Consider the following 17,494-nt stretch of genomic DNA (forward strand, 5'->3'; position numbering starts at 1 on the left):
AGCGTGCGTACGCCAGAACCTGCGCAGAATTCACTTTATAAATCCCAGTCAGCGGAAGATTGTGCACACACGCGTCTCCTCCCCGAAATAACCATATATGGAGGTTACAACGCCTAGTTTTACTATGCATATCCTCATCTACATATCATTTGCATATGATTATTCATCCACGTGATAACATGTTTCACGGTACAAGACATTAGGAAAATATGAAATAGCCTAATACGGATGTGCCGTCACATTACATTAATAAAAACCTATCCTTGCCTTGTTTTTGAATAAATAAATCAAATAGTGTAATCTTTTCCACTGGCCAAATAGTATTTTTAATTGATTTATATTTCTAATGGAAACAGATAGACTGTTGTGCATTATTTGCACGAAACTATTTTCTCAGAAAATCTGCTATTATCATGATAAGCAATTATCTCTTTAGTTAAAACATTAAAACACAGCATGCCAGAGGAAAAGTGTTCAAAAGCATTGCATCCACAACAAATATTTCTATTTATTGAATATAAAAATTGTTGTAACTTCTCAGTAATGATTTCATGTTTAAGTGTTTAACTCCATCAATGACAATGGCATATTTAATCTAAATGTTTATATCGGAAGTAAAACATAGTTTAAATCATTCTTTTATTTGTTTAAAAATGTATTCTAGTTATTGTGAACATGCACTGTTTTTATGATTAGGACTCTGTCGTTATAGGCGTTAGTTTCACTAAACGGCCCAACTCGCTCGCTGGCGCTGACATTTAAGAATGGATGGATATTTGCCTCAAGTGATATGCTTGGTGAGTGAAATTATATTTGTATTATCTTTCTGTATAGCCTATGTAATTTTCTTTAGATTTTCTGACTAAAAATGACCAAAAAGACATTTAACTCCATCTCACCATCGGTGTCGCCAAACTGCTCCATCTCCAAAACGTTCGTACGCATGAGTCAGAGTTTGCGTGCAGGTGCGCACATTTTTCCGTCAAGTTTGTTTTTATAAATCACAATTTATGCGTCGGAAGTGGCGTACGCCTCTCTCAGGGCCTGTTTTGTGCGTACGCAATGGTTATAAATGAGGCCCCTGGTCCTCATGTTCTCTGCTCCCTTTCTTGTTGAGTCCTCGTTTGCTTGAGTGTGCTCACCTGTTCCTCGTTCTCAGCTCCCTTTATACGTGTTCTCTTGCCCTCACGGTTTGCCAGTTCGTTATATACTTTCTGTGTGCCACATTGTTTGTTTGACAGTCTTCTGTAGTTGCTAGTCTGAGCTTACTTTAGTCTCACCTTGTCTAGTCATCTTGCGCTTGCTGTGTCTTTTGTCTTCCCCAGTTTGTCTTCTAAGGTGAGCTTCCCTGGCCACTTACACCATCAGCCAAGCAGCGAGACCGGGGCAGTAATTGTTCGTGCCCTGAGAGTCGATCCCCTGGTTGTGTGCGATCCTGCCTGGCACTTACTGTTCTCCTCCAGACTCTTGCTGCCGTTCTGTGTCTACCCTCCCTCCTACTGTCATCCTGGGTTGGATTCAGCGGTCGCTCTCTCAGCCTGCCTGTCTTTGTGCCTCATCCCTGCCTACTGTTTGTGGACTGTTCACCTCCTCTCCCTCACATTATCCTGTCTTGTCTGCTGTCTTTCAAATAAACCCTTGTTCACTCATTTCTGCATTTGAGTCCTCCCTCATAGATCCGTAATAAACTAAGCGAGAGAGAGATCCCAGCATTCTCTGCCATAGAACTCCAGCTCACAGAAACATCTTCGACAGTGTAACAAACGCTCACAGTATCTCTGGCCTCAATATTTTTTTCAATAGCCATCATAAATATCTAGAAAACATGGAATAATGTTGATATATAGGATCAATAAAGATAAGAAAATAACTAAACAAATTCTGAAGGATCATCATGTGACACTGAAGTAATGGATGCAGAAAATTCAGCTTTAACATCACAGGAATAAATTACATTTGAAAATAAATCAAAACAGAAAACATTTCTTTTAACTTGTAATAATGTTTTAGAATATTACTGTTTTACTGGGTTTGTTTGACACCAAACACCAACTTTTGAACGGCAATGTACATTTTATAAAATATTTAGTGCTGTCAAATCGATTAATCGTATCTAACATAAAAGTTTGTTTACATAATATACGTGTGTGTATACATTATTACATTTATATATATATATATAGTCTGTTTGTAAATGTTTATTGTGTGCATGTTCTCACCATGTTATTGACGTTCTTCAGTATGTTGGTGAGTCCACTGATGACCAGGGAGAATTTGTACCTGGAGATGTTGATCAGACATTCCTTATTGTGTTCTGTGCTGATTTTAGAGTGTGTGTTCTGCAAGCCGACTTTCACAGGAAGCTAAAAACAAACAAACATGCACAGTTAGACTGTGTTCATGAACAAACATATGCATTCGGAATGTGTTTGTGTTCACAAACTGGATGAGAGATAGAGTGAATGGTGACTTTAATTTATGGTCTATTAATCACACAAAATTATCAATGGCCTCCGAAGATTTGTAATATACTGCACGTGTCAAATGAACTACTTTTAATGGTTGTCTTTTTTGTCATTTTGGAGCTTGACAGTCCAGTCAACATTTATTTTCATTATAAATGGTCAAAAGTTTGGAATAATTTTTGGAAAGAAGTCTCTTCTGCTCACCAAGTCTGCATTTATTTAATCAAAAATATAGTATAAACAGTAATACTGTGAATTATTATTAAAAATATGTCTATTTTAATATATTTCAAAATGTAATTTATTCCTGTAAAGGCAAAAAAAATGAATACTTTATTTAACAAGGATTCATTAAATTGATTCAAGTGAAAGTAAAGACATTATTAATATTACAAAAGATTTAGCCTATATTTCAAATAAATGCTGTTCTTTTGAGCTTGATCAAAGAATTCTGAAAAGTTTCCACAAAAAAATTAAGCAGCAAAAACTGTTTTCAACATTGATAATAGTAAGACCCATTATTAATAATTGAGCAGCAATCATGATTGATGATAATAATTGACACTGAATAAGTATTTTACAATGATTTCTAAGGATCATCTGACACTGAAGACTGGAGTAACGATGCTGAAAATTCAGGTTTCCATCACAAGAAAAAATTAAAGAATACATTTAATAAAATAATAGAATAGATTAAAATATAAAACACAGAATAGTAATATTTCACAATGTTACTGTTTTTATCTGCATTTCTGTATATTTCCGTATATCTGTATTTTTGATCAAATAAATGCAACCTTGGTGAGCAGAAGAGAAGAGACTTCTTTTAAAACATAATTATTCCAAACTTTTGACCTCCAGTGTAAGTAAAAGAGTAGCCAGGATATTCTTCAACCATTCACATGACAGTGAGAAAATGATGACAGAATAATTTAGAAGGTGAAAATATTTCTTTAATCAATATGAAAAAATAAAAATAAAAACTTGCTGGGATACAACAACGTAAACACCTGCAAACATCTCGATTTCAAAGAGCAGGTCTGGAACTTGCTAAAAACCAATCAGTGGCACAAAATCTCTTTTTGGGATTATCCAGAGTTTAGGCTTAGCACCACTAAACACCCCTAATCTCCGCTGAACCTCAATCAAACTGCAATGATCCCAACACAGGCCAAAAGCCACCCTTGACCCCTTCAACAAGACCCCTGGCTGAACGCCCTCTGAAACTCTCAAACCCTCTGATCTGTGTGTATATACTGTGTGTAAAACTTGTTTCACCAAATCTGGTATTTAGCACCCAAAAGTAATAAGGCTAATTTAGCTAAGACCATTTTCAAAAGCGTTTGTTGTTGCAGTACCTTTAGCAACCATTGAGGGGCAGAAGTAGCAGCAAAACCAGAGCAAAACTGAAGTACCTTCTAAACTGATATGTTTTTCATGTGTTGCCAGTTTAACCTGCTCATAAACATCATATTTCTCCTGAATCTCACAGACTTCTGCTCTCAAAGAGACAGTTCACCCCACACAATGTAAATTTTGTCAACATTGACCCACAACTTTTTGAAGAAAATCCTACCAGAAACTCAGCTTTTGTGATCCATAAAAGAAAGTAAGTCATATGGGTTTGAAACAACATGAGGGTGAGTAAATAATGACACGAAATCTTTTCAAAACGACATCATTCTGTTTCAAAGATGGCAGTCTGTTAAGTCTGTCAATGTTTATTTGGTGTCTGGTCGAATTTCTAGTCATGTAACACGTTTTCTGCAGTTAAAACATAGTATACACCGAGGCCAAACTACCAAAATAAGATGAAACGAAAACATATTAGTTTAACCATTCACAGACTTTCACCTATCTGTGGTAAACAATGGGTTATATTTCTAACTTAAAACTTGTTTCATAAGTACGATTGCAGGTTTAAACCAGTAGAATCCACACTAAAGAGGGAGAGTCATCATTGCATAAGATACTACTCAGCTATATATCACACTGAACACCACACAACATACCTCACTGAAACCATGAAGAAACCTATTAACTCTGAAGAGATATTAAACTGATGATTCAGCTTTAAAATGAGAAAGTGAAGCTGTGTGGATCAATCAAGGCTCAGCAATGAGGTTGGTTCACTTGTGGGACACAAAATATATAAAGTATGAACATAAACACAACAAAGTATAAAAATAAGTGCAAGTAGTATGAACGCTAACCTTCCTCTCACACGATGTGATGACATGTTCCTGGAGCAACAAAACAGGACATGTTCAAGCAATCTTAGCCGCAATCTTTGACCCTCTATAGCTAATGTATGTCAACAAGACATCTGTTTCATACATGCATTTTTATCTGGAAGATTTTGTAGTGTTTGTTCAGCATTAAAATAGTTCCTGACTTATGAATTAACCTTATTCACATGTTTTTGTGACATTTACTGTTTAGTATACATGTGAATACACTGTTTTTATGAAATGTGTAAAAAAAAAAAAAAAATGATATTTAAAATTGAACATTTTCTAGACAAAATATCTACCAAATGTTATACCAAAGATAAATATTAACTATCGAAATTTACCTCCAGCTCTTTTTGTGATGCTTTATCCAAAACTAGAAGAATTGTTTTCTTTAAGCAAGAACTGAATTTGTATTTAGGTACAATCTCAAAATATATTATAAGAAAGCAATCAAAACATCTAGAAAATGAATCATGTTTGACAAAATTTCTTAATATTTTTCATCATCATGTGTACCCTCCCCTTTTTCACTTCTTCTTTTCTTCCTCTTTTAGGTTAAAGTCACCATGAAATAAAAATTCTTATTTTTTATGGAATACTGCAGTACACATGTGCTATCACAAATCAAATTACATTCCCCGCCCTCTTGCAGTGACATCTCTTCTCTAATGACACGTTTACTGGCCCGAGGGCGGGGCAAGCTGTCACTCACATGACATCACAGCAATAGCAAACCACAACAATCTAATAATCAAATCAATTCCCGATGGACAAAATCAAGTCCCAGAATACATTTTTTTTCTTGTTTGAGAAGCCTTTTAAGTCGCTTGCTATCGCGACTTCAGTTTCATGCCGACATTATTTCATATTTTATTGTTGTTCTTCTCACCTTTACACGACCTCATTTACAACTAAAAATGTAAACTTTTTATGCGTTTTGCCCGTTTAATTACACAACAACCACGTTTTGGGGGCCTGAAAACGGGTTCCAAAGTGCTAGTTTTTGAAAACGATACCGTTATAATCTCTGTGTAAACTACAAAAACGCGAATTTGTGAAAACGGTGAAGTCATGCGCATGCGTTGCGTATTAGCCTACGTGTTCAGCCGTGTAGTGTTTCTATACAAAGTGACATCATCAAATACTGGCCTGGCATGAGTAATACAGCGTTTTTAATTGTTTTCGCGGATCTGTGTGATGGGGATCGTTTAGACGTCTGTACACAAACAGCACAAAGAAGAAAAAAACGTTGCTGTTTTTAGTAGCCTACATCGTTGTCGTGTAAACGTACGAGACAGAGTACAAGGACAGTGATTGGTCAATAAGAAGATTTTTTTTTTATGATTTCTTTAGAATAATTGGTTGACAGGCACGCAACTCTAAACCTAAAATCAGTGGTCAGTGATAGATTGAAAGGAAAGATTTCCAAAATGAACCCTTGCCCTCTGATTTTAGGTTAGTAGGGGTTGTTTAGGTTTAGGGTTGACAAGAATGTGGTTCCAGGTTTAGAAAAGGATCCTGAGCAACATGTCCTACTAGATTAGTGCCGTCCCATGCCTTTTACGTTGTTGTGGGACATAAACATGACAGCATCAGAATGAGCTTCTGCACGGATGCGCTGCGGCGGCAGCTGCGTAACTGCGCATCCGTGCAGACGAAGCGTTCAGAGACGTTTAGATGAGCTCTGACCTGCTCGTCGAATCGGGTGATGACGGCCTGGACCCACTCCACGGGCTTCTGCGCCGCCATGGCCGCTCACGCCTGCACCTCCGCCACTGATGATGATGATGATGATGAAGTGGAGGAGGAGGAGAGGACGCCTTTTCCGCGGTCCGCGACCCCTGCGCTCCTCGATCCGTGCCGCGCTGAGGGCCGAACGAGGGCCGGCTTGGTATTCGGTCTGGTCGGTGTCAGAAACAGCAGCATGCCGCCATGACAGTGCCGGAAGTTTGAATCCTCAGATCCAGCGAAGCAGCAGCAGCACAGCGGTGCAGATGAGAGATGATAACACGAGTGCGCATGCACCAGCAGAGAGAGAGCGAGCGCGCGAGAGAGAGAGAGACAGAGATTTTGTATTTATGTATTTTATTCTTTTTATATATTTATACACACACACACACACACACACACATATATATATATATATATATATATATATATGTATATTTATTCAATTCTATTTTTTATATAAAACTATACGCGTAGGCTACTATAAATATTATACAGAATTATTCCTATTATGGTATTGCCATGACTATTGTTTATAATAAGAATAACATTGGACGTGAAATTGAAAAAGAATATACCATAAAATTCATTATTCATTAAAACTGAGACTAAAATTCATGTAGGGAGAGAGAGAGAGAGAGAGAGAGAGAGAGAGAGAGAGAGAGAGAGAGAGAGAGAGAGAGAGAGAGAGAGCAGTCACAAACCAGAAAATGACTTTATGAGAATTATTTTTAATTATTATTTAAATACATATTCATATAGGTTTTTATTAGCTCTAAATCTAACAACCCCTCATTTCACACTTTCTGAGCAATGTTTTTATAGGACCTAATCCAAAAATATACAAAATAAGTAAACAAATAATGTAACATGAAGCTTGTGTGTGTTATTTCTTTTTTGATGTAAAAAATTAAGTAATGTTAAATAAAGCCACTTTATAGGTCTAAGTATTTTTAGTTTGTGTAAAAGCATAGGCCTACACTCCAAGTCTCTTCTTTCCAGTCACATGCTGTAAAGGAAACAGATTCATGAATCTGGGGAAATGCAGAGAGAGAGAGAGAGAGAGAGAGAGAGAGAGAGAGAGAGAGAGAGAGAGAGAGAGAGAGAGAGAGAGAGAGAGAGAGAGAGAGAGAGAGAGCAGAAGAAAGAGCAGCTTGTTGCAGGCAGTGCGAGGCGCTGTGTGAGTAAAACTCAAAGAGATGCCGGAAACAGCATGGTCGATGCAGAACAGTGAATGCTCTCAGACACAGAGAAATTAGAAGCTGCCTCGAGACACAAAGCAAACCTTTGTGAAGAGCCCTGAAGCTCAAACCTCCACAGTGGAAACAGTGAATGGACAGTTTCTCAAGAGTCTCCAGATCTAGTAGTCATGGTATTCACAAGAATATGGACTGCTGGCAACAAGCTGCTGAGTTCACAGGGTTTTTGACAGTTCAAAATAACTCACTGACAGTTGAATGCCCTATATGGGCTAAACATGCAAACTGCACTGCTCTTGAAAGATAGGCCATATTAATTATCAAATAAAAACAAAATTGTCTTTTATTTATTAATTAGTATATAAAACTGCAGGGTTATATCTTTCATAGACACTGAGGGAGTTCTGTCACATTTTTTTTGTTTATCAATAGCAGAACGGTCTTTAACTGATACAGTTCCCTCAAACTCTAAATACCTAGTTGCTTAGTTGCAGTCTTGAAAGAGGAAAATGCTTTTTAAAGAATTATCTAAGCAACTTTTTAAAGAATACACGTTATTTAGGGCTTCACTATGCTAGTTATGTTGTTTGACCATGTGCATTGGTACACTTGACCCTGTTTCCAGTTATGGAATGGACTTCCTGCAGTGAAACAGTGTAACACTGACCCCTAGAGGTCATTACTGGCATAAACACTGTCTGTTTCCCCCGCAAATAAAGTCTCCAACGACACGAGTTATTTTCATCATTATAAATGTATATGAAACTGTCCTAATTAACCTATGGTTATGTGCTTACAATGACAGTCTCTGAGGCAATTGTTGTATATTTGTCCACCATTCCCCGCTAAAATGTACAGATTAGTGGTTGACAAATACAGTTTTTCAACTTATTTGGTTACACCAGTGGGTTAACACTCTTAAATTTCATGTAGGATGTTGGAACACACACACAAACGTTGTTTTCGTGATTTATGGGGACTTAGACAGGATTTTTATAATGTACAAACTGTATGTCCTATCCCCTTACACTAACTTTACCCATCACAGAAAACTTTCTGCATTTTTACATTTTCAAAAAACATCACTTAATATGATTTATAAGCTGTTTTCCTCATGGGGACCAAAAATGTCCCCAAAAGGACAAGGATTTTGGATATTGCCATCTTTGTGGGGATATTTTGTCCCCATAATGTAGGGTTTAGATTATGGACGGTGGCCTACAAACCCCCACACTTGTGTACTTCAGGTTTAAGCACATTCTGTGTCTAATGCTGCAATATGAGAAACAATTTAGACTTTTCCCATTTCATCCCCCAACGTCACTCACATCACAAGTCTCTGCAAATCCCCCGGATCCTTTTAAAAAATGTCTAACGTGTATAGATCTGAACACAGTCACGTGACAAGCTCGATTTTATTGTCTTTCAAGGATGAGAACAGACACTGTGTACAGTAGCCACATGCAATACAAAAATATGACTGTACATGACATGTATCGACCCATTCTAAAAAAAGTTTTCCATGTTTTTTTTTTTGCTTTTTTTTTTTACATGAAAAAATATAAAGAATATTTACATCTGGGATAGCACAGCAGTACCTATTCAAAATGTCATGATGTACAGTATATATATATTTATTTCTATTTATATAAAATGTCCATATAAATATTAAAAGAAGTCTGTTAATTGAATGTACAATAAATAAACCATATTTATACATAAATATTTTACATTGTCATTGATATTTCCAAACCACAAAGTCCAGTCCTTCACAAAACACACAAACACACACCCTTCCACATACACAACGTTACAAACACGCATGTTACACACAAACACACATGAGAGTTCATGTTTACACAACTTATGGAACACTGTTCTGCTGGGTTCATCGAAATCTCACTTTAATGCGAGCGTTCAGCATCTTCGCAGTGGAAAATCAGGACCTATAATCAGGTGAGAAGATTCACATGCTTCTCTTTGGCTCATTTTTGCGATCTGTACTCAGAAATGGCCCTTCTATAACACACACCACATTTTGTTAGAACCTCACAGCTCAATCAATTTTCATCAAGAACATTATCTTTTGCGAAACAAAATGTCTACTATCGGACAGCATGGAGAAGGAGTGACAACTAAAGGTGTGTTAGTATGAACCAGGCGAGCCAATCAGAGACAGAATCAGCGCATGTCACACAGGACTAAGAGGCACCAAGACCACGAGAGAGGGAGAGAGAGAAGGAGAACATCTTCATTGCAGTGTCATTGAATCCTGCGAATCCAACAGGAAATGCGTCACGTGATGTCACAAACCGGAGCAGGATGGGAAGAGAGAACCAGTCGCACACTCCGAAAATAATAGTAGGAATAGGAATTTTAAAAAGGCAAAGCGTTTCATTTTACGCATCGCCACGGCAGTCCCCCATCCCACCACCCACAGAACCAAAGAGAGATAGAGACGGAACAGCAGGCGATGTTAGTTTGTAAGTCCAGAAGAGGTCAGGCTTTCAGCAGGCATGCAAGGCAGGGCCAGGAATTGTGTTTTGCATTGCTCATGTTTCAGGCACGCGGCTACAACCTACGACAACAAGAAATAAATGATAGACAAAAAAAGAAAGAAGCAGATTAGAGAGAGAAAGCAATCGTTCTAGAGTTATGAATTTACAGTAGGAGAGGAAATCAGCAGTAGGACAGAATTTGATAAAGGTGCACTAAGTATGCCAGGGGGTCCAGGTTTGGCTCCGTGGGGAGGATTTACAAAAATACACTACATAGGATTTGGGATTTGGCTAGTCATCTGCTTTCAAGATGGCAGCTACATTGATGGACCACCTTTATATACAATACAACAGATTACAGATATGACTGGCACGCTTCGTTTTAAGTGGAAATGCATTACTTAAAGGAATAGTTCACTTAAAAAAGAAAATTCTGTCATCATATACTCACCCTCAAGTGGTTTCAGACCTGTATGAATTTCTTTCTTCTGCTGAACTACAAAGGATGGCCCCCTCTGACTTCCATGTTTTTTTTTTTTTTTCATCAACTGACATTCTTTAAAATATCTTCCTTTGTGTTCAGCAGAAAAAAGAAATTCATACAGGTTTGAAACAACTTGAGGGTGAGTAAATGACAGAATTTTCATTTTAAGTGAACTATTCCTTTAATGCACCTTTAGGATTAATAAGGAATGTGCTGAAAGATGGGAAAGTATTTTGATTCTAAATGATTATTAATGATTTTTATTATTCGCTGGCCATCCATCCAGGGATGCCCTGTCACGCTACATAGGCCAAGCGGTTTAAAGAACGGATGGATTGATGGAAGTATTATTATTGATTGATTTTTCCAATTAAAAAAAGTGACCAGGGCTGACACTGCTCATCTGAACAGAGACAACTGAGACATTTGCTGCCTGCTGATAAAAAATAATGAACTGAACAAGATAAAAATACTCCTAGTGAAGACCAGGCAGGAAGTAACCAAACAAACAACACTTATAAAGTGTGTTGTCGTTTCTGCAGACTGTGCAGGTTTCACCTGTTTGTCCTCATTTTACAGTGTGCCACATTCTAGGATACATACTCTGCAGACTTCCAGAAGTGCCCAGGGTGAGAAAGACGGCGGTTGAGTTTGGGCAGTTTCTCCAGCATGTCGGCCACCTGTGTGAATGTGGGCCGATTACGGGGGTCATATGACCAGCAGGCAGAGAGAATCTCCTGTGGGACAGACAGGAATGGAGCAGTCAGCACTAACATGATGTTCGGATGGTTTTTACAAGGAAAACTTCTGGGATACCTCATTTTGTATCCTTTGTGGCTCACAGAGCGCTGTTGTAACATGAAATTAAATATATATAATTGATTCACAAGGGCTAGCAAGAAACAAGATTATGAATGTTAAACTAAATGTGACATGTTTGGTTTTGTGTTTCAATGTTATTTCTGATGCGGTTTACTAATCTTTACTAATCGCTTCAAATGGGAAGGCTGAAGGGTGATATATAAAATATTATAGATTATTTATATAAACAAAGTATTGTCAAATAAATCTTATACTTCATTAAAAAAAGAAACTATGAAATCATGAAAGTGCGATAAATTAACCTCAGTGATATTTTGCTTTGATTGACACATTCAGCAAAAAAATTTTTTTTAAAATATTATTCTGTAATATATACTTTTCTTTCATTTGTTTTGCCAGCAATTTTTTCTCCGTATTAATCTGATTAATTGTATTAATCTGATTAATTGTATTAATCTGACTGATCAAGTTTCCTTGAGCTGTGGAAAGACACCAAATAAATAACGACATAAATAAAAAAATAATAAAAAATAATAAGGAAAACCGGTAATAATAAATAATTAAACAATTTTTAATAATAAGAATAATAAAACACATTTTATTTTTGTTGTCATTTATTAATGATTTCTTAATTATCTTTTATAATATGTTAATAATAATAATAATTAATATTATTATTCTTTGTCCCATATGGTCTAGCAGTTACATTACCTTATTTTTATCCAGGCCGCCTGGGTTCGAGCCTTGGCATGGAAAGTGATGTGGAGTAGCAATTTCACTGCATCCTACTGAGCATGTGTGAGATAATAAATAAACTTAAAATGTGGCACTCACCGTGACCTCTTTTCCTAGGTTGATCTCTGCCAAGACCCTCCTGATGCCCTCTCCGCTGCCCACCTGCCAGATGGTGGCCTCTACGGGCTGACAGGTGATGGGCCAGTCTCTCGCCTGCAGCTCGTACCAGATGGTCCTGAAGAGTGCAGATGAAGGCAGAAGGTCAACGCTGCTCTGTTTGGGGGCCATTTATGTATATTTATGTATCAAGTATATTTCTCACCCAAAGGCATAAACATCAGCAGCATTAGAAAACGGAAGTCTGTCCTCGTTGTTTCCGGGGCTCATTTTACGCACAATCTCCGGAGCCAAATAACAGATCCACCCGTGAGGAAGCTTCAGCTCGTTTTCACGTCTAAAAACACAACCGATCCGGTTATCAACTGATTTATGAAAACAATCCACATTATCAAGAGTAAAGGTGCGGTCACATTAGCCAAATTTGGGGAATTCACACCCTTTCAAACTAAGCAGCTTTCTGTTAGTCAGTGTGGCAACTTGAACATCAGCGAAATCTGCATGGGGAACTTTTTCACCCCCAAACGATGGGTTCCAACTGAAATGACAACAGCAACAGTAAATGTGAACGCACCTTTAACGCAGTGACTTACCGGCCCTCCTGAACCACTCCAGAGATCCCAAAAAGGCCAAAGTCAGTGATGATGACTTTATTTGTGTCATGAAAGACATTTTTCGATTTAAGGTCTTTGTGAACGATGCCCTTGGCATGAAGGTAGCCCATCCCCTAAAATACAGGAAACACAAGCAAGACTTTAATCGTACAAAGCCGTACAGATGTACAACACATCCACCAATAAACTCAAACGCTACCTTCACAATCTCCTGCGCAATCTGCCGAGTCTTATTGATGTCCAGTGTGTTTTTCGTGTCCCTAACGACGGAATACAACGTCCGACCTTTGCAGAAGCTGTGGGGAAATTAAAGACATGCTTGTCAAAGATCATCTGTCGACCGGTTTGACACCTGTATGAACTGATTTCAGATTTTTTTTGGGCTTCAGCAAAATATACTTGATAAATATCACAATAGACAATAAAAAAAAAAATGTCTCTTCTTAATTCCACTGTAGAAAAATGACAGCTGTCAAGCACAGCTGTCAATCATGACGTTACACACCCTTTTAGCATCAAATAACTAACTAAAACCAAACTTATTGGAAAAATTAACACAAAAACATACTCCTGTGTGATAAGAACTACCTAAAATGACAGAAACGATCTTCGGAAAAAATTATTTGAGGTGGAATTGGATTTTGTAGATTCAATTACATTGAGAGGGCAGGGTTTATGACCTATACTGCAGCCAGCCACCAGAGGGCCATCAAAATGCTTTGGCGTCACTTTTCAGGACTTTTCAGCACACTTGATCGCTACCATGAAATAAATTACTCATATAAGGTTTTGGTCAAATCGCCCACACATAGAGACAGATTTACTAAATGCTTGCGCCAGCACAAACCCTCTTTTGACGTTTAAAAACCACTGTCAGTATTTACTAAAGACACTCAGAGAAAAGTTAGCGAAGAAAAGGCGGGACGGTCAAATGCAAAATGTACGGGAGAGTATAAATGCATTTCTCTTTCAAATGCAAAATGATTTACTAAGGGTTGGGTAGCCAATTTACAGGTATTTGCGCCATTATTTAACGGCAAAAAAGCACGTCTTAAAGGGATAGTTCGCCCAAAAATGAAGATTCTGTCGGGTCTGGCCTTTAATTTGCACATTGTGAGTAGATCACCCGCTGAACTTTCCACTCCCATCTGTGCTTTTATGGGATTTCAGTCTCACGCTAATTTGCCCTGTTTTGTAAATCTGACCCATAATCACGATTACAATATTGACCAAAATAACCGTGATTATGATTTTTTTTTTTTGTCACGATCTAGCAGCCCCAACTGAGACGTTACCTTGTAATGATGGCGAGATGAGGCGGGGCCATGCAAGCTCCCATGAAGAGGACGACGTTCTCGTGGCGCGTCTGTCTGTAGTTCATCACCTCCTTTTTGAAGAGCTTCAGGTGGTCCTGGTTGTTTCCGTCAATCTCCAGGAGTCGGATGGCCACCTCTCCGTGCCAGCGGCCGCGATGAACCCGACCCCAGCGGCCCTTCCCGATGAGCTCGCCGAGATCCAGCTGCTCGAAGGGAATGTCCCACTCCTGCAGGTATACGCTGGTCTGGCTGGCTTTACGGGAGATGGGACCCTTCCAGTGGGTTCCTCCTCGTGTGCTGGGCAGGTCGTCCAGCTCGTCTCCTTCATACTCTCCTTCTGAGCTTGGGTTCAGCTCTTCCATATCCTCCTCCTCTTCATCATCCTCGAGCTCTTCCTCTTCTTCTTCCTCTTCCACCGCTACATCCTCTTCCTCCTCAGCTTCTATTTCCTCTTCTTCCTCTTCCTCCAGTTCCTAGACAAGAGGAACCCGCCACTATGAGTTTTCTAAGCAGTGATGGGAGCATTATCGTATCAGAATCAGTTCCACACGCATCTCACCTCTCGGTCGTCTTCCTCGTCTTGTTCCGCATGCATCTCCTCCACTGACGGATCGATTTCATTACTGCGCACAAAATTAAACACTATCTGAATGCAGAACATGTATATTTATGCTTCTGAGCAGTACATTTCACAGTTGCTTACACTGTGTCTGGGAGTCCATCTGAATGAAGGATGCTGGGACTGCACACATCTGTGAACAACATGAAAATATTGAACAACTTTTCACATTTGAAAGAATATATTATACACGGTCACTGTACACAAATAATATCTATTTGAAAGGATACAGAATTACTGATATTATTATTGCTCAAATGTAAAATGCAGTGTCATAAATCACCAGCAGGGTGCAGCTCATCTCACAAGCACAAACTACTCTTGAGCAAAAAGCAAATCAGACACCGGCATGCAAAACATGCAAAACACATCGCTTTAGGCACTGCTCAGTTTTGTAAAAGTCAGTTCAGTTCGCTGCAGACTAGATGAAAACGCTCTGCTAGCCATTTTGGAGATGCAAATCTGCTGAAATTCTGGGCCTTATACCCGCAAATGGGGTGTTAAAGGGATAGTTCACCCAACAATGAAAATTCTGTCAGTATTTACTCACCCTCATGTTGTTCCAACCCCATAAGACCTTCGTTTATCTTCGGAACACGAATTAAGATATTTTTGATGAAATCTGAGAGCTGGATCACTCCTCCATAGGCTTCTTCAGGGATTGAACTTGCCGGCCTCGAAAAGTTATTAAAGACATCATTAAAATAGTCCAAGTGACTACAGTGGCTCAATCTAAAGTATATCATGCGACGAGAACACTTTTTGTGCGAAAACAAAACAAAAATAACGACTTTATTTCAACTATTCATTTCCTTCTCTGTGGGCCTCGAGTCAGTTCACTAGTGTAACAGCGTACGCTTCTGTTGTTGTACGTCACACGCATCACCCACATGACCAGCGTCGGCCAATAGTGAGCCTACGTGTGACGTAGCTCTACGCAATTACACTAGTTTAACTGACTAGAGGCCCAAAAAGAAGGAAATGAATAGTTGAAATAAAGTCGTTATTTATGTTTGTTTTTGCGCACAAAAAGTGTTCTCGTCGCATGATATACTTTAGATTGAGCCACTGTAGTCACTTGGACTATTTTAACAATGTCTTTAATAACTTTTCGAGGCCGGCAAGTTTCAATCCCTGAAGAAGCCTATGGACTAGTATGAAGGAGTGATCCAGCTCTCAGATTTCATCAAAAATATCTTAATTGTGTTCCGAAGATGAACGAAGGTCTTACGGGGTTGGAACAACATGAGGGTGAGTAAATACTGACAGAATTTTCATTTTTGGGTGAACTAACCCTTTAATGGATCACCAGTGACTTTTCAGAATAATTTTCGTTCAGTGTTATTTTAGTATTATTTATATAATATTATAGTATTTATTAATATTCTGAATTAGCTTTTATTTTTATATTTTCACTTTTGATTTTCAGTGTTAAAGTTTTAGTCATTTTAAGCGCTTTTCTTATTAAGTGTTTAAAACAATATGTTTAGCTTTAATTTTTTTTATTTCAGTTTTAGTCAGTCTAGTATTTCAACTTATTTTACTTCAGTTAGTTGCTCATTTCATTTCTAATTTTCATTTTCTAAGTTTAAGGTTTTCATCTAATACGTATTTTATTTTATTTCAGCTGTATTTCAATGAACAAAAATGACTAATAGTTTTACTCAACAATAACACTATTACTTTAAAATTGTAGCTAATTAATTTAAACAATATTGGACAAAATATTTATTTATTGTCCTTTTTGAATAATTTATTAGTTAAAGCATATTCCAATATCTTTAAATAAATACGACATTTTATTAAAAATCAAAATAAAAGACATTGGGGAAATTGACTAAGGATATATTTCATCCTCTGATAGCAAAATTACACTGCAAGAATGGACATGTACTATACGGGATATGTGCAAGAGTGCATGTTATAGTGCTTTATACTGTATATGATACTAAATAACGATGCATTTATATATTATGATATAGCGATCATTTGATCACCATTTGAAGAGTAACTGCGCTGAAATATTTAACAACTGTCTATTGAATTTGCACCACTGAATCCTCAATGTCATTATGAGGGCTGAAGAACATTACAGACTTTGTGTTTGTTAACTCACCAGGGAAAATAAACTGCTGTCGGTGCTGAAAATAACAGGCAGCTTTGCCACAGAGGAGGAAGACAGGAAGAGAGGAAGACAGGCAGGAAGCCGACAGAGAGACAGTCTGAGGTTAGAGTTGAAGTCCCATAATGCTTTATGTTGAGTTAGAATGTTACATGCAGATACAGTTCTGAATATCAGCTTTCTTTTACACAGGATTAATGCAGATGTCTTTTGTGTATTAATCAATGCGGTATTTGTTAATGCATTAGTTTTGCAGTGTCAGTGTATACAGGTGCTTACCTGGAAAGTGGAAGCGGTTGTCACGGTGACCCTTTGGGGAGGGGTTTGGGGGCGGGGTTACACTGGGAGGGTTGCTCTGCTGGAAGGGGGCGGGAGAGGAGGGTGTAGAGGAAGTGGTGGAGGACGGGTTACTGCTGGAGTCCAGTTGATTCAGCGCTGGCGGTTGATCCTGCCAGAAAGAAACCAACTGCTTTTAATGCTCTATTACAAGAATAACTGATAAAGACTCTGGCTAAGTTCAGTATGGAATACTAGCATACTG

General features: G+C 38.1%; 2 protein-coding genes across 2 annotated transcripts in view; both read right to left on the bottom strand.

The window, feature by feature from the left end:
• nf1b (neurofibromin 1b) overlaps positions 1-6,690 on the bottom strand; it is a 61,958-nt gene extending 55,268 nt beyond the window's left edge. The window contains exons 1-2 of the mRNA XM_056271317.1: positions 6,389-6,690; positions 2,220-2,363 (exon numbers count right to left, since the gene is read on the bottom strand). Coding sequence (XP_056127292.1) covers positions 2,220-2,363; positions 6,389-6,448 — 204 coding nt within the window. The 5' untranslated portion in view covers positions 6,449-6,690. The remainder of the gene's footprint in view (positions 1-2,219; positions 2,364-6,388) is intronic.
• A 2,332-nt stretch (positions 6,691-9,022) lies between these two features.
• The window catches only part of ksr1a (kinase suppressor of ras 1a), a 31,084-nt gene continuing 22,612 nt past the window's right edge, over positions 9,023-17,494 (bottom strand). Inside the window, exons 10-20 of the mRNA XM_056271306.1 lie at positions 17,233-17,401; positions 16,948-16,989; positions 14,916-14,964; positions 14,772-14,835; positions 14,192-14,685; positions 13,096-13,192; positions 12,876-13,009; positions 12,488-12,619; positions 12,265-12,400; positions 11,212-11,345; positions 9,023-10,204 (exon numbers count right to left, since the gene is read on the bottom strand). Coding sequence (XP_056127281.1) covers positions 10,198-10,204; positions 11,212-11,345; positions 12,265-12,400; positions 12,488-12,619; positions 12,876-13,009; positions 13,096-13,192; positions 14,192-14,685; positions 14,772-14,835; positions 14,916-14,964; positions 16,948-16,989; positions 17,233-17,401 — 1,458 coding nt within the window. The 3' untranslated portion in view covers positions 9,023-10,197. The remainder of the gene's footprint in view (positions 10,205-11,211; positions 11,346-12,264; positions 12,401-12,487; positions 12,620-12,875; positions 13,010-13,095; positions 13,193-14,191; positions 14,686-14,771; positions 14,836-14,915; positions 14,965-16,947; positions 16,990-17,232; positions 17,402-17,494) is intronic.

Source organism: Rhinichthys klamathensis, unplaced genomic scaffold (assembly GCF_029890125.1).
Source record: "Rhinichthys klamathensis goyatoka isolate OS25496 unplaced genomic scaffold, OSU_Roscu_1.1 h1tg000314l_1, whole genome shotgun sequence".
Taxonomy (NCBI): domain Eukaryota; kingdom Metazoa; phylum Chordata; class Actinopteri; order Cypriniformes; family Leuciscidae; genus Rhinichthys; species Rhinichthys klamathensis.